The sequence below is a fragment of the Cordyceps javanica genome, chromosome 2 (assembly GCF_051103115.1).
Source record: "Cordyceps javanica chromosome 2, complete sequence".
In the NCBI taxonomy this organism is placed as follows: domain Eukaryota; kingdom Fungi; phylum Ascomycota; class Sordariomycetes; order Hypocreales; family Cordycipitaceae; genus Cordyceps; species Cordyceps javanica.
The window spans coordinates 1827205-1842180 of NC_139296.1; the positions used below are offsets into that span (position 1 = coordinate 1827205).

The window sequence follows — 14976 nt, forward strand, 5'->3', positions numbered from 1 at the left end:
ACGTCCGGTGACAGGTATCACAATGGAGTCTCAGAAAGCAAAGGTCTTTGCGAGCTGTTCTTTTTGCCTTCCCTGCCCATCTTTTTGTTTTTGTTTCGAAGTTTTCCATCTTCTTTCTATCCTTGTGCCCCCGGTGTTGTCGGACGTTATGACTCCTGTTGACGATAGGAATCGAGAACGCGGTTGGGGCGGGGGGGGGTAAGGGGGGCGGAGGAAGGGAGGGCGGTTTCTTCCTCGTCACGGTACCACATCATTTTGCCCGACTTTTTCTTTTTTTTTTTTTTTTGTTTCTTGTGCTTCCTCCCCAAGCTTCTGATATGAGGTAGGGATTAGGTGGGTTGTCAGTGTCGTGTCGCCTTTGCGCGACCTGGACTATATGAGAGGGGACGAGGAATAAAAAACAATGGCGCGGTAACCCTTGGTATGGGCACAACTATCAAGTTTTGGCTTGGGCACTCGTCCCCCTCCTTCCACATGGAGACTACACTTGAAACTCTTTTGCATGTTTGTTTTTCTTCTGCTTACTTTTCTTTCTTCGAAATAGACCTGGCCGTGACGATGTGTGTGTGTGTGTGTATGAGCATGTTTGCGTCATGATAGGTGAAAGGAAGAGTGGCCTATAGTTTTGAAAGTCTCTTTTTCAATCATTATTTCTCTATCAAGCCTTGAAGAGAGGTCCACTTGTCACTTGTAGCATAAAGGCAAATGCGTACGTGTGTCTGTGTGTCTGTGTGTTTCGACAGATCCCCCAGTCTTGTCGACGCACATGCTGCTTCGAAATGCAATTCAGGGATACGCTCAACAATACCGCTTCATGTAGAGAAACGTACGTAGGAAACACTACATCTCACACTCCCTTGCTCTTCTAATTCTGATTCCGGACGACGTCATGTTGTGTCCCTGCATCCACACATCTCCACGCCTCCTTCGCGTTTCTCTGAATCACCAACACTTTTTTTAGCTGAGCACACGCGCACCAAGATGCACACCGGTCTTTGCATAGGCCAGCTCTGTGTTTCCCCATCACCGGACCAAATATTGGGCTCCTCTGTCGGTGAAAGCCGTCGTTGTTGTTGCTTTTCTCCGTTTTCTCCTTATTACTATTTTTCTCATTCGCCAATCCCAGAGCTCGGCCCATGACCGGAGAGACGTGTCGTGAATCATAAAATCGCATCGTTGCACCAACCTGTCCAGGAGGCTGGGTATATATTCAGCGACAAGGGCGGCGTCTTGACGAACTTTCTGATTCAAGGCTACCTCGATCTCAAGCGAACAAAGAAACCCTTCATCCTTGACAGCGAGATACACACACTGGTCTCCACGCCACTCCTATAAGCTTCGAAAGCGTATCACGCTGTGCTTCACTTGTGGCCGAATAGTTTGTGTGATTCTTTGCTACACATTGCTTTCTTCTTGACGTTTGTCTCTTCTCTTCCATCATCTGCTTTTCCAGTACGTCCCTTGAATCATAAATAAGAATGGCTCCCCGGTCGCAGTCTTCCACCGACCACATCACGACTCCCATCTACACTCCCGTCTACACTCCCGTCTACACTCCCATCACGCCAGTGCAAACCAACGACACGAGTGTGCACACCAATACCCAGAAGCCATACCTCATCGATAACGACACTGATTACCTCGAGATTATACAGCAAACACCGCCGTATGAGGCTAGTTTCGGCACTGAGACGCAGATAGAATACAGCGTGGGAGAGCAACGGCCAGACTGGGAGCAGCTGCAGTCCCAGCTACAGCTACAACAATTCCAACAACAGTTTCAGCAGCCTCAACAGTTCAAGCAGTACGAAGAAGGCTTTCCAGCCGGAGAAACGTTTACACACCAGTTTCTCGAGGACCTGCCGCAGGAAGGAGAACAGTTCACGTCTCCCTTTGTCACCAACCACCAGCTCTACTTCCAGCAGCCGGAACACGCGTCAGTCAGTCAAACGCCGCCATCCAACGTTAGTCCTGTCGACTTTAACGAGATACCTTATACTCCACTCGCCATCTCGAATCCTCAACCTTTCTTGAACTATCCTATTTCGATGTCATTCCCCCCACCGCGGACACCCTTACCATCCTCGGCAAGCTCTCCCGAGCTGTACCAGCAACCGGCAATCCAACAGTCCGTCTGCACCCACAGAACCGCTCCCCGACCCGCCATGACAAGTACCACGGCCACGGCAGCAGCCGTCTTCTCCAAGTCGTCCTCGGCTGCCGCCGCGGCCTTTGCCTCGGGGGGTTCCTTGGAGCTGTCGCTCGGCATGCTCCGGATCGGGGGCTACACGCTCGAGGAGGCGGGCGTCAAGCTGCCGGAACACATTGACAGCGAGGAGCGGCAGCGGCGCCTGCTGCTGCTGGCGCAAGAGCTGCACTACGAGGCGACGCACCCGCCCGTGCTCCCGCCGTCGCAGGTGCCAGACCTGCCCGACAAGCCGCCGCCTCTGGTGATGCCGCGCGTGCAGCCCGGCATGAGCCCCGCGCAGCGTGACGCGGTCGCCGCCGAGGTCGCGGTGCGGGCGAAGGAGCAGCGCAAGAACGACCAGGTGCGCAACAACCTGGCGGCCAAGAAGTCGCGCCTGCTGCGCATCGAGTGCCTCAAGAACACGCGCCTGCAGCTCAACGCCAAGGCGGCCGAGTGCGCCTGGCTGCGCCTGCAGATCGTGGCCCTGTCGGGCGAGGCGCTGCCGCACCGCCCCAGCGAGGCCTGGGGCGGCTCGGGCTTCGTCTACCGCAACAAGAGGAAGCGGGCGCCGTTGGAAGACGCCGCGGCAGAGCTGGAGGCGGTGGCGGCGGAGCTGGAGGCGGAGTGGGGGACGGGGGCCGGGCCGGATGACGAGGAGGAGGAGGAGCAAGCGCCGGATGTCGAGGGCGTCGTGCCGAAAAGGATCAAGCTGGCCATCACGGAAGAGGTGCGCGCGCGCGTCATGGCGCACAAGGGGGTGCTCACCGAGCAGAAGAAGGGCAAGACGCGCAGCCCGGTGCGCCGATCCCAGGGGCCAGCCAAGGCTGCCGAAGAGCGAGCCAGTGTTGACGAGGCGCTGGCCGGCACCGGTTCACGTGTGAGGGGCCAGCGTCAGCGTCGCCGCTCGCACAACGGTAATAAGCCGTGATTTGCTTGCCTGGAATCGCCCGGTGTGATGTCTGTTACTTCCTCCTCTTTCCCCCAAATCTCCCGGCTACTCCCTTCCTTTGGGTTTTCTCCTTGTTTGCTTATAATACTGTCCTGTACAATGGTGGAGAGAGATTGTTTCATTAGTTGTCATTGTTTCGGCAGTCTTTGCCGTATGGGCAGCATGGCGTTTAAGACGGCGTGGGAAGGCCGCGTTCCGAACCGTTCCTGGTCCACAACGTGGTGAACATGTTGGGAGACTTGATTGGAAAGGTTTTCTCTGTCATGTTCTATTATTTTGGTTTTTTCCTTTTCTGGAATTCTTTTCCATCATTGTTTTTTTTTGTATTGGATCTAATTTGGCAGCATTTCTTTTTCTTTCATTGGAGCCGCACTTTATTTATATTTTTTCTTCTTCTACCGTGTTTGTCTCTCACGAGGGCATGATTGTTCTGTTGCTTCTCTAATCGCCCTTGTCTGATCGTAGTAGAACTTCGATTGTCTCTGATTTCTTTTCGCATCTTTTAGCTCTCTATCAATATGAATCGTACTTGTCACCAGATAGCACCCGTGTCAATTATAGTGATGGTTCATGTGTGAGAAATACACTGCTCAAGCTGCTATGCAAATGATAGGTTATTGTAGAACGAAATATCATAGAAATTTCATTTCAGTTCGCTCAACTCCTCTCTCGCCGAGCTCGTGGTCATCTCAGGCTATGCTTTTTATGCTACATACAAAATTGAGGTCTGATCGCACGCCAACGCACACACATGACGTGATGGGTGGCTCGCTCACCGTCTCGCGTGGACGAGACGGCCCTTAACCCAGACCTTCTTCGTGTTGCGGTCGTCGCCGTTGTACAGCCACTTGGCTATGATTTCGTCCCACGACTCCCAGCCAAAGATGTCGACGTTGCCCTCGTCGGAGCCATTAAGCGCAGGGACCGCGCCGGCGGCCGGAACGGCGGCGCCGGAGCCGTGGCCATTAGCCGTGTACTCCTCGCCGTCGCGCAGGCCCGAATCGGCGACGCGGCCGAGGCCGACGAGCTGAGCGTCCCAGTCCTTGCCGACCTCGAAGCCGCCGACGCGGTCCTCTAGGCCGAGGCAGAGGGCGCCGCCGCGGGTAGCCAGGTGCAAGACCTCTTCGACGGTCAGCTTGAGGCGCTCACGCTCATTTTCATCGTCACCAGTGTAGGCAGCGGCGACGTGGCGGCTGACGAGCGCGGCCTGGCGGGCGGCCTCGAGAATGGACGGCGAATAGCCGCCCGAGACGTCGGTGCCGAGGCCAACCTCAATACCCTTTCGCCACATCCAGCGTACGCGGGCGGCGCCGCTGGTCAGCGACGAGTTGCTGCACGGGCAGTGCGAGATCTTGCTTCCGCGGGTGGCGATGAGGCTGCCCTCCTCCTCGGTCAGGTGGACGGCATGCGCGAGCACCATGCGAGGCGTAAGCAGCCCATGGTCGTCGTAGACCTGGGCGTATGAGCGCGCCTCTGGGAACAGCTCACGGACGAGCTTAATTTCGTTGGTGTTCTCGGAGATGTGCGTCTGGGCAAGGTAGCCGCCTTCCGCTTGTAGGCGGGAGAGGGCCTTCATACCCTCGGACGTGCAGGACGGGGCAAAGCGCGGAGTAAGGATGGGTGCGACGAGGTCAAACTTGGGGTCGACAGCACGAATGTGGTCAATAGTCTGCTGAGTGGCGCCAAGAGCAGCTGCGGTGGACGCATCGCGGTAGTAGTCAGGGTTGATGCCCGGGCGGTCCATGCAGACGCGGCCAATAAAGGCGCGCTGACCGATAGCACGGCACAGGTCGGTCAGCAGGTTGGTGGCGGCGACGTCAATGGTGGCGTAGTAGGCGGCTGTGGTGGTGCCGTGGGAGAGGGTGCGGCGAACGACGGCGGTGTAAACCTTGTGTGCCTTGGCAAGGTCCTTGAGACTGGCTTCCATGGGGAAGGTGTGCTTCTCGAGCCAGTCGAGGAGCGTCGTTTTGCCAAAGATGCCGGCATTGGGATATTGAGGTGCATGGATGTGGGTGTCTTGGGGGTCAAGGTGAGTAAAGAGACTGTGTGTAGGTCAAAGTTCGGAAGGAGGGGTGGGACGTGGGCTGTTTTCTTACCAATGAAACCGGGAAAGAAAAATTGGGATTCTTTGGTGGTGTAAATGTCAATGTCGTCAACATGCCAGCCCAACGTAGCCAGAGTCTGTGTCTTGGCGACGTCCAGGCTGGCACAGTCACGTTGCACGGCGGCGATTTTGCCGTTGGCATCGACGGCAACGGCAGCATTGTGAAAGATCTCAAGCTCCTTCTGGGACTTACTGTGGACAAATGTGCCGAGCAGCAGCTGATTGCGTCGCTTGTCAAGATGCATGTTGTAGTAAATTGTGTGTGGGTGTGTGTGTTGGTTCTCAAGCCCGAGACGCAGAGAGTCGGTTCTTGGTCTGGATCTGGCGATGGAAAGATAGTTGCAGCGTTGTGGCAAGCCTAGAAGTAGCGGGGAAATTTCCAGATAGATAAAGACGGGTTCTCAAAAAATGCAGGCTGATTTCGTGTCACCAAAGACTGCGTTTGTTGTTCGCAGTATCGTCGGTGACTGTGAGAGGGGTTATGGAGGATGATGTATTATAAACCATGCATTCACTTGGTGAGGGCCGACGACGGAGAAGCAACTGGCAAACGCCAACAAGATGGATGATAGAAGACCAAAAATTGAGGCGATTGGCAAGGCGTTGGTGAGACGCCGCGAATCGATGCAGAAAAACAAAAGACGGACGAGGAGGTGGATGAAGGCGCGTGAGGTGGACAAGAGGAAGGAAAATAAGACAAAAAGTCACAAGGTGGTCTTGTCCGACGCTGTGTCGCCGCCGCCCAAGTTACAGGTCGAGAGGGGAGGAGGGGCGGAGCAGCGCTGACGGCTGGCAAACGGAGGATTGAGGGTTGACAGCTGCAAACAAGACGCCCACGTAATGACCATGGAAATAGATGAGATGGTAAGACGATGTATGCAGCATGCAGGTGGCCAGGCAAAGACCAACAAGAGAGGGTGACAAGTGCAGGGGTTTCAAAGCAGAGGGGCGGGGGCGATACCAGTATGTAGCAGTAGCCTGCCTGGGTACAAGACGGTCGGTGGTCGGTCGAGAGGGCCGAAACTTCAAATCTCCGTTCGAACCGGACTGGCCGGACGGGGAGGCGGCCACGTTTTTATAGACCGGTCATCTCGGCCGGACGAGGCGCAGCTCCTCTCCCAGCAGCTGGAGAGCCGGCTGGCCAACCTGTGAAAAAGTTGGGTTCGGCATAAGTAGCCTGCGGCCTGCCAACGATAAAGTTCCTGGATGAGCGGGCCTCGGACGGGGGCCAGAGATAGGTAACCGACTAACTAGTTGGCAGCAGTATAGTACTATCGCAAGAGCCACATAATCAATTGCCTAGGTAGGTATAAACTTGCATACAGGCGCCGGCATGCACGTCAATTTCAACCTTAGTTTTTTTTTTTTTTTTTTTCCTTTTTTTTTGAAAAGAAAAATAAGGCAACCCCACCCCCCCTCCGCCCCCCGTTAGTGACCCAGCCAGCCAGCTCCCAAAAACACCGCCATCGCCCGGAGCCGTCCGTGCCGCACTCGCCGCACCCGCCGCCGCCATGGCCCGAATGACGACGAATCCCAAAAGGCACCCGTCATCAAATCACTTCCACTCTCCGTCCTTGCGCCAGCCTCACCAGCCCGCCACTGCCGCCAGCCACTTTCAATCTGCATCTTGGTCATACATCGGATTTCTCCCTCATCCATTCCCCGCCCCTCTTACTGTCCTCCATCGTCCTACCCCGCGTTACCTCTCAGCAACACTTTAATCTCCACCCCTGGCCATGTGAACAACTTGATGCACACTCACGTCACCGTTGCTTATGCTCCCCAGATAACATATCACATTCTACTATTGCAGTTACACGACATAAACAATCATGAAATCTATAGACTATATACCGATACTAAAAATAATTATGTGCCAGACACAACCCTCAACGTGCTGCCTTGGCTTCCTCCTCCCATCGTCATTCCTGCTACTGTACCGCCAGCCAGGCGCTTCCCGCGTTACAGCTTTTCAAACAATTCAATTAAACAAACAATCGGCTCGGGCCATCACAAGTTTGCTCTCCGTCGCCAGAATCAACACAATCGGCCGACAGGGCAAATTGTCCTTGTCCCAAATCGCCAATCCGCTCCCTACTATTCACTCATCTCGCCTAAGCAGCTGCTCCCGGTCCCTCGTACTCGGCGCTCGTGCCGCTGTCGCTCCCAGGCTTGCCCTCGCCTCCGTCTTGCGTGATCTTGTCCCAGTTGGCCAGCACTGCTCCGATCTTGGGCGAGTTGGTCAGCTTGTACACGTCTTCAAAATACTCCTTGGTCAACGCGAAAGGCTTGGCCGTCACGTTGGGAATGTATTTTCCAACCAGCTTCGAAGGATCAATCGTCGTCTTGTTGATCTTCTTCAGCAGGAACGATCGGAATGGCTTCACACCCGACCGCAGGAAAGTCGAGTGGAAAGGCACGTCAATCCCCCGCAGAGGAATCGTCGCGAATCCTCGCTCCAGCTCCAGCGGGACTGGCTTCTTCAGCGTCGCCTCCGCGCAGCCCCGGATAATCTCCCGCAGCGCTCCCTTGGCTTCTTCAATGTTGCTGCGCATCTCCTCAATGTCAATCTTCTGCATCTTTAGGAAGTTGGTCACTCCCGCCAGCGTGTCCAGCGCCCGCAGGTCACCAGCGCACACATACTGCATATTGGCGATGTTGTAGTTGACAATCTCCAGCAGCCAGCCCGTCTCCTCCGCGATGTTATTTACCACAAACTGCAGAGCCTCTTCGTTGAAAGTCTTGGAGATGCGACTAGGGTTGACAGCGCACATGGAGTAGTTGGATCGGCCCGCAGCGTCGCGTTCCACCGCAACCTGCATCGTGAGGCCACGGTAGAAGACAACCGATACCAAACTCTCGATAGGCATCACGTCTGCCAGGGCTGCCAGGGCAGAGTATTCACCCAGAGAGTGGCCAGCAAACGTGCTGTCGCGGGGGACAAGGCCCTTCGATTTCATATCCTCAAAACTCGCCTTCTCCATAAGAGTCAGCGCAGGCTGCGTGAACTGCGTCGCCGACAAAAGGCCGGTGGGCGAGCGGTACGTGTATGACGTCGTCTTCTCATCGACATCTTTGAAGATTCTCTCCGACTTGATCGAGCCATCCGCAGCCACAGTCTCGAAAGTCATCGCCATGTAGTTTTGACGGATAGCCTTGCCTCGAGGACCACCAAAGTGGATCGTAAGCTCCTTGGGGTTGTTTCGGACAATGTTGGTAATCGAGAAGCCGTAGTTGTCCAGCAAGTACTTGTCCGCACGATCCCAGACTTCCTTGGCTACGGGGCTACTGTCGTACAATTCCATACCCATGCCCTGCTCCTGTGATCCCTGACCGGTAAAAACGTAAGCCGTCACGGGCTGCTCAACCTCTGCCTCACCCAGAAGAACCTTCTCTTCAGTCTCCTTGTTGCTGACCTCGACCTTGATGATCTTGCGGCCAGCAACCATGCCAACGTGCTGCAGCTGGACCTGAATGTCGTCATTGGGAAGAACCATGCCAACGAGAGAGGCGTGGAAGCTGCGGACGCGACCAACGTTGTTCTCAGCAGCCCACGTCTCGACCAGGCTGCGGACAGCGGCGCTCGAGTACATGCCATGTGTGATAGTACCGGGAAGGCTTGCATACGACGAAAAGACACGAGAAACGTGGATAGGGTTGTAGTCACCAGAAACGCGAGCATATGTTTCGTTCGACGCAGGAGCACGCAACTGCAGAGGAGTGCGGCCGCTGAGGGGAATTGGGTTCTCGAAATTGATGGGCTGGTCAAGAGGAGAACCGTTGCGCTCCAGGTAGTCAATGACAGGGTTACCATGAGACTCACCAGCGTCGTAGTCAACGCTGGCCACCTGGATAATCTCCTTGGTGGGCAGTTCAAGAAGAACCTGGCCACGCGTCTCGACGCTGCTGAAAATGTCCTTGTTCTTGTAGCGCATCAGACTCTGCAGACGAAATGTGAGTGTCTTGCCTAGCAGGTCGAAGTCGTTGGGCATCTCATCCGTAGAGAACCACTCCTTTGAGCGAAGGACAGCAACATCCTTGCTGGTGGCGAGGTGAACCTCAACAGGAGTTTCGACCTTGCGCTGGAATGTGTTCTCGAAATCGGTGTAAGTACCGCGATAGAGGAATTGAGAAGTAACCTCCATGACGGGCTGACCATCACGGGTAATAGTACCACAGACCTCAACCATCTTGCCAGAATCCTGGTTAATGACAGCATTGATCTGGGCTGTGGTGGAGATTTCGTCTCCTTTCTTCAGAGGCTCAGCGCCAGGAAGCATGCGGAAGCCGTTGGAAAGGTGTACAAGCTTCAGCAGGTCACCGTCAATCTTGCGAGGAAAGATGGGTTTGGTGATGGCCTTCCAACCGACAACGATGGCGAAGTCCATGGGAGCATAGACAACCTTGCCAGGGCGGTCAACGAATGCCTCACCAGTGTTGCCAACAGCATGCACAAAGTCGTTGATGGCCTCTGCAGTAATGGTAGCCTTGCCGCCATCAAACTTGCCAGTAACCAAAGCATCGAGATCCATCGGATCCTCGCCGAACCACGCCTTCCAGTAAAACTCCTTGATGCGGTCATTTCGGTCTCCCATGACCTCACGAATGGGGGCATAACCAGCCTCAGGATGGTATGTAAAGCGTAGGGGAAGGCCAAGAGGGCGTCCAAGAGCAGTAGTGTCCTTGATCATGTTGACGAGAATCTCATTCTTACCAGCTAGCTTGACTTCAATAACGGTAACGTACTGGTTGTAGCGGGGCTGCTCTTTGACGATAATCTCAGTCTTGGAAGGATCGTTAGGGTAGTTGATCTCAACGAACAAGCCACGCGAAGGGGCAAAGATGCGACGTAGAGGATTTGTTTGGAACTTCTGGCCTTGAACGACAACGTCGGACATAAGCAGGGCATGGCGCCAGTTTCGGTTGGGGCCTGCGAGCAGTGACAGCCAAGCATCAAGCGGGGGAAGGGTAGCACTCGCGCCGGAGGCGAGGCGGTAGGTATTCTTATGCTCATCATAGCTAACGGTAAGACCTTCGATATCCAGAGGAATTTCGGTCTCGACCAGCTCTCCACCGAAATACTCAATAGTAGGGACAGAGCTCTCCTTGCCGTTGTAGTAGTCGCGGATAAGATACTCAATGTGAGAGTTGTGAATGCCGTCCAGGATAGACTTGATAGGCTCATCCAAAACGGTAGAAAATTTGACGGCCGTAGGACCTTGAAGAATGCAAGTGCGACCAACATCTTGGCCAATGACAGCATCAAGGTCCTCGGACTGCCAAAGTGAGTCCTTCTTGAAGAAGAACTCGAAGTTATCGTCAAGGGCAGGTATGAAAGTAACAGGCTTTTGACCAGGACGCATGCAGAGAAGCAGGAAATGCTGGACGTCCTGAGCGTTTACAATCTGCTTGTCAGCCTCGGGGTAGAAGGACAGAATACGTTTAACAGTGGTGTAGGGTTCATCGAGCTCGGCATAACTCTGCAGAAGAGAGGGTTTCCCGGGGGACGTGGTAAAACGCTCCTCAACACGGTGAATAAAGTCGCCAGTGAGCCTGGCAAAGGAGGCGTCGATCCAGCGCTCCTGGTGCCTGACGTAGAGCAGATCGACAAGTCGGCGGACAATTTCGGCATAAGTCATGTCTTCCAGGTCTACAGCTTTGCCGTACTTGTTGCATCCGAACCAGACCTTCTGGAAGTCATCGTTGAGCTTCTTGATGATATATTCACGGTTCTTCTTGAGCTCGGCAACACGCTTTTCCTTGGGCAGGGCGAAGATCTTCTGATCCATTTCGGCCCAGAAGCGAACACCACGGGTAGCGAGCTTGTGGATAGGCTCACCCATCTCAGATCGAACCGTGATGACACCACCGGCCGGTCCCTTGTAGGTCTGCTCCCACTGACCATCTTCCAGACCAGGGGCGTCAATGATGGCCTGTTTCGCGTTCTTGCTGGTATGTGCCTCCTTCGCAACCATCATGCGGCTACCGAAAAGACAGCCGTCGAAGGGCATGGGGGGATAGCCGTATTTCTTGGACCAATCACCTGTGACATAGGGGTAGGTATCATCGGCGCCACCAAAACCACTACCCGCCACAAGAATAATATTCTCCTGGCGACGGATCCGGCCGTACATTTGGAGAATAGGCTGGTGGAAGTCCTCGAACGAGTGGTGGCCGCCGCCGCGGCCGCCAGTCCACTGAAGAAGCACCGGAAAGGTCGGGTTGGCCTTGGCAATGTTGATGACAGCCTGGACAGCCTCAACCGAGCCAGGCTTGAAAGCAATGTGCTTGAGGCCTAGGGTTTCAATGTATTCTTGTGCTACTTCAATGGATGGAACACCAGCACCGATAGTAAGACCTTCGATAGGAACACCTTCAGCGCGCAGACGACCCAGGAGGGGAATTTGCCATGCCATGGCGCGAGGATTGACATAAATCAGGTTGACGGTTATACCACGACCAGCGGGGATCGCCTTTTCAATCTTCTCGAGGGCCTGTGTCATTGTCTTGGCGTTGAAATAGCCGCCACCAGCAAGCTCAATGTGGTAGCCAGAGTTCATGGTGGCAGCGACGAAGTCCCAGGGAACGGTTGCGGGAGTCATACCGGCAACCATGACAGGCGGCAGACCAAGAAGACGAGACATCTTGGTATCGACATACTTCTCGCCCTTAGAATTTTTGACCACCTTGGGGCCAAATTCCTTGACCCAATCAATGGCATATCTGATGGCATTCTCTTCGTCCCTATCGAAGAGCTCAGGCTTGTATCCGACGGCTTCGAGCGAACCTTCAACAGCACCGGCGATAATGACGCGAACACCAGTGCCCTCCTTGTTGCGGCTAGTCAAGTTACCCAGACCAGAAGCACCACCGGGGCCAAAGTCAAGGACATGGCTGGCGTTGGGGAAAACGGTGGCAGACTCCCAGTTGACAGGATCGCGGGTAATGAGGCGAACAAGAGTCGGGATAATGTTACCGCTGACCTCAGTTCGCAGATCTTTGCCAGTATTCGTGTCGAAAACAGGAATTCCCAGAGCGCTGCTGTCGATGGAAATGTTCTTGAGGTCCTCGTCGATCAAGGCGGCGGCCTCAGTGAGGTATTGACTGTGGAAAGGAGCGGTAATGGGCAGGAATCGGTTGACGAAGCGCACCTTTCGCTCAGTGTAGGGAACACGAGTCTGGTCGAGACCAGTGGGGGCCTTGACCTTGCGCAGCTGCGAGTTTAGACCATAGAGCGAGGTAGGAGGACCAGTAACAACCAAATTTCTGGGGCTATTGATGAGAGAAATGTTGATGTGGCGGTTGGCCGGGAGGTACTGATTGGTGGCATCGATATGTTTCTGAACCTCTTGCTGGGAGAGATCACGGATGCTAAGCATGGGCGTGGGCGTGCCTTCGCCGTGGTCCATAGACTCTCTCAACATGGTGGGAGTCATGGAGGTAACCGGAAAAGCTTGCTGGCTTCTGGTACCAATCCAGAAGAGAATGGTGAGAGTAGAAGCGGTGATTTCGCGCCAGGACTCCCACGAGTCGGCGGCAGCAGTGGCGGCAGCCATGACAATGCCCTGCGAGTGACCGGTAGAGCCGCGAAGACGCTCGCGAAGGTGGCCAGGACTAATTCCGAGCACTTTGCAGGTGACCTCGTAGTGTGCAAGCTGGACAAGGCCAATGAGAGGGAAACTGACAGGTGCCGAAATGAGATAGTCGATGTCGGGAGTCGCTTCAGGGTGCTGCAGCCAGTTCATAATATCCAGACCCTTGGCAAAAGACTTTTCGGCGCTGGGGTCATTGGAAAGTGTCTGTAGCAGCTCAGCAGCGCTTGTAATGAGCTCGGAAACGAAGCCGGAATATGTGGTGAAGACCTGGCGAAGTTCCTCGAAGTACTCTTCTATGTTGCCCTGGCCGCCGAAAATGGTGTAAATGTCGGCCGCGTTGTCGTCAGCAGCGCGCAGGAGAGCAGATTCGTGCGGCTTGATAGTTCTGTTGGAAACGCTGCGGGCAGCATAGTAACTCTTGATAACCTCGAGCTTTTTGGACTCGATGCCGGGGAGTGTGGCAGCGAGGGCGTGGACCTCGTTGCCGTGAAGAAATGCGCGCTCGAATTCGTTGAGAACAAGCCTCAGTACCTCCTCGTAAGAGCCCTGAGCGTCGTCTTCGCCGTTTTCGAGCTGGTCGGCAACATACCCAAGGTATCTGGCAACAAGCTCGGCGACTGACGAAGGCTCGTCATCCTGAGCGAGCTCATCGGTGGGGGGTGGAAGATTCGCAGTGAAGCGCTCTTTCAACTGTGATGCGTGGAAGTGAAGGCTTGTAGGTACAAGGAAAGATGTTTCGAGAACGCCGTGAGAGAGCGTCAATGGTCGTAGAGAGGAGCTGGATCGTGGGGTGTTGATGCCCGTTTGGGGCCCGGTTCCTGCTCCGTACATGGTGATGAATCGTAGGTGACGGAATTAAAGGGTATCGTGTAAAAATCTGGAAGGCAAGGGAGGTTAGTTCGGTGAGGCTGCGCAAATTGAGTTCAATGGTGCAAACCTATTAAGGAACCCGTTTGCTGAAGTCGTGATGGGAGTCGTGATGCCTCCTTGCCAGACGGTTGGTGTCGGGGCTGTTGGAATACACAGGGTTGAGAAACGAAGGAGCTTGGTCGCCAGTTAGAAGTATTACGGCGATCGAAGCTGTGAGCTCGACAGCAAACGAGCTTGGCACGAAATTGAAGATATGGAGGGTAAGGATTCAGGTAGAAATGGAAGAGGAGGATTGGAGAGAGACGATGGGTGGGACAGAAATGGTACTCGAGGAGGAGTCTCTCAACGTCCAGTCAATGTCGGACAGGTCGGGAAAAAAATCAGGGCCACCATGGAAGCTAAGCTGGACTTTTTGGCTGGAGAGGCGAGATGTAGCAAAGGCGCCCCAGAGGTGGGCTAACTAACTTACAGGTAGGTACTAAGCTGAGGTACTCACCCGCCTATGTTACAGACGACAGCGACTGGTTACAGCATTATTAGCAAGCCTGTTACGGGGAAGCGCGTGTGGCCTCACTCAAGAAAAAATTAGTTCTGTTGGGGATGGCCCAGGCCTTGGTCCCTTTTTTCGGGGGAGCTTTGGAGACGGAGGGGCAGATTTAGGTACCGGTACTTGGTACTTGCGCCACAAGCTGCAGTTGGGGGCAGATTGGAGCAGCCACCATAAGTAAGTAGGGGCAGGGGCCGAGTCAGCCTATTGGTAGGTGTTGGGCCAATGGGCCATGCAACGTTCTACTGGAGACGCAGCCTCTCGTCGCCCTATCAGATACATTCGATTTGGCCAGACTCCAAAACCAGTGGCCAGAGAATGTTGAAGAGGGTGCGGGTGAAAGCCGCCCCAATGGTGCTGATGAAGCGTTTACTGATAACTTGTGGCTTGCTCGCTGGCTACGCTGGCTGGCTTCTCATTGTTGGCTGCGGCCAGCAGCCTGCCCAAGACGGCAGGCGGTGAGGCATCCAGAAGAAGCTCCGACAGCCTTGATAATGGTCTGATTGGGGCGGGATAAGTAATACGGACAAATGGAAGAATGAGTTATTTATCACTTGTCATTGATGTGTTGTTATCTTGGCTATCGTTTGCGGAATCTGGGGAGGGGGGTTGAGATACGGGGTGAAAGCGGGTGGGATAGTGCAGGGTATGGCCCATGGGTTGGGCGGCGTTGATGAGGAAAGTTGGCCATAACCGGTCAATCTTGTAGGAATTTATCTTGTC

General features: G+C 54.6%; 3 protein-coding genes across 3 annotated transcripts; 1 reads left to right on the plus strand and 2 right to left on the minus strand.

The window, feature by feature from the left end:
* Positions 1 to 1478: 1478 nt before the first annotated feature.
* V2A60_003046 (uncharacterized protein) lies at positions 1479 to 3116 on the plus strand (the record flags this gene model as incomplete). Its single annotated transcript, XM_083254389.1, has 1 exon — positions 1479 to 3116. One exon carries the CDS (start codon positions 1479 to 1481, stop codon positions 3114 to 3116), a length of 1638 nt encoding a protein of 545 aa, XP_083110515.1.
* Positions 3117 to 3909: 793 nt separating this feature from the next.
* Positions 3910 to 5486, minus strand: V2A60_003047 (guanine deaminase; the record flags this gene model as incomplete). Its single annotated transcript, XM_083254390.1, has 2 exons — positions 3910 to 5153; positions 5234 to 5486. The coding sequence occupies 2 exons, from the start codon at positions 5484 to 5486 to the stop codon at positions 3910 to 3912; spliced, it is 1497 nt and encodes a 498-aa protein (XP_083110516.1).
* A 1869-nt stretch (positions 5487 to 7355) lies between these two features.
* V2A60_003048 (acyl transferase domain-containing protein) lies at positions 7356 to 13667 on the minus strand (the record flags this gene model as incomplete). Its single annotated transcript, XM_083254391.1, has 1 exon — positions 7356 to 13667. One exon carries the CDS (start codon positions 13665 to 13667, stop codon positions 7356 to 7358), a length of 6312 nt encoding a protein of 2103 aa, XP_083110517.1.
* Between the last annotated feature and the right edge of the window lie 1309 nt (positions 13668 to 14976).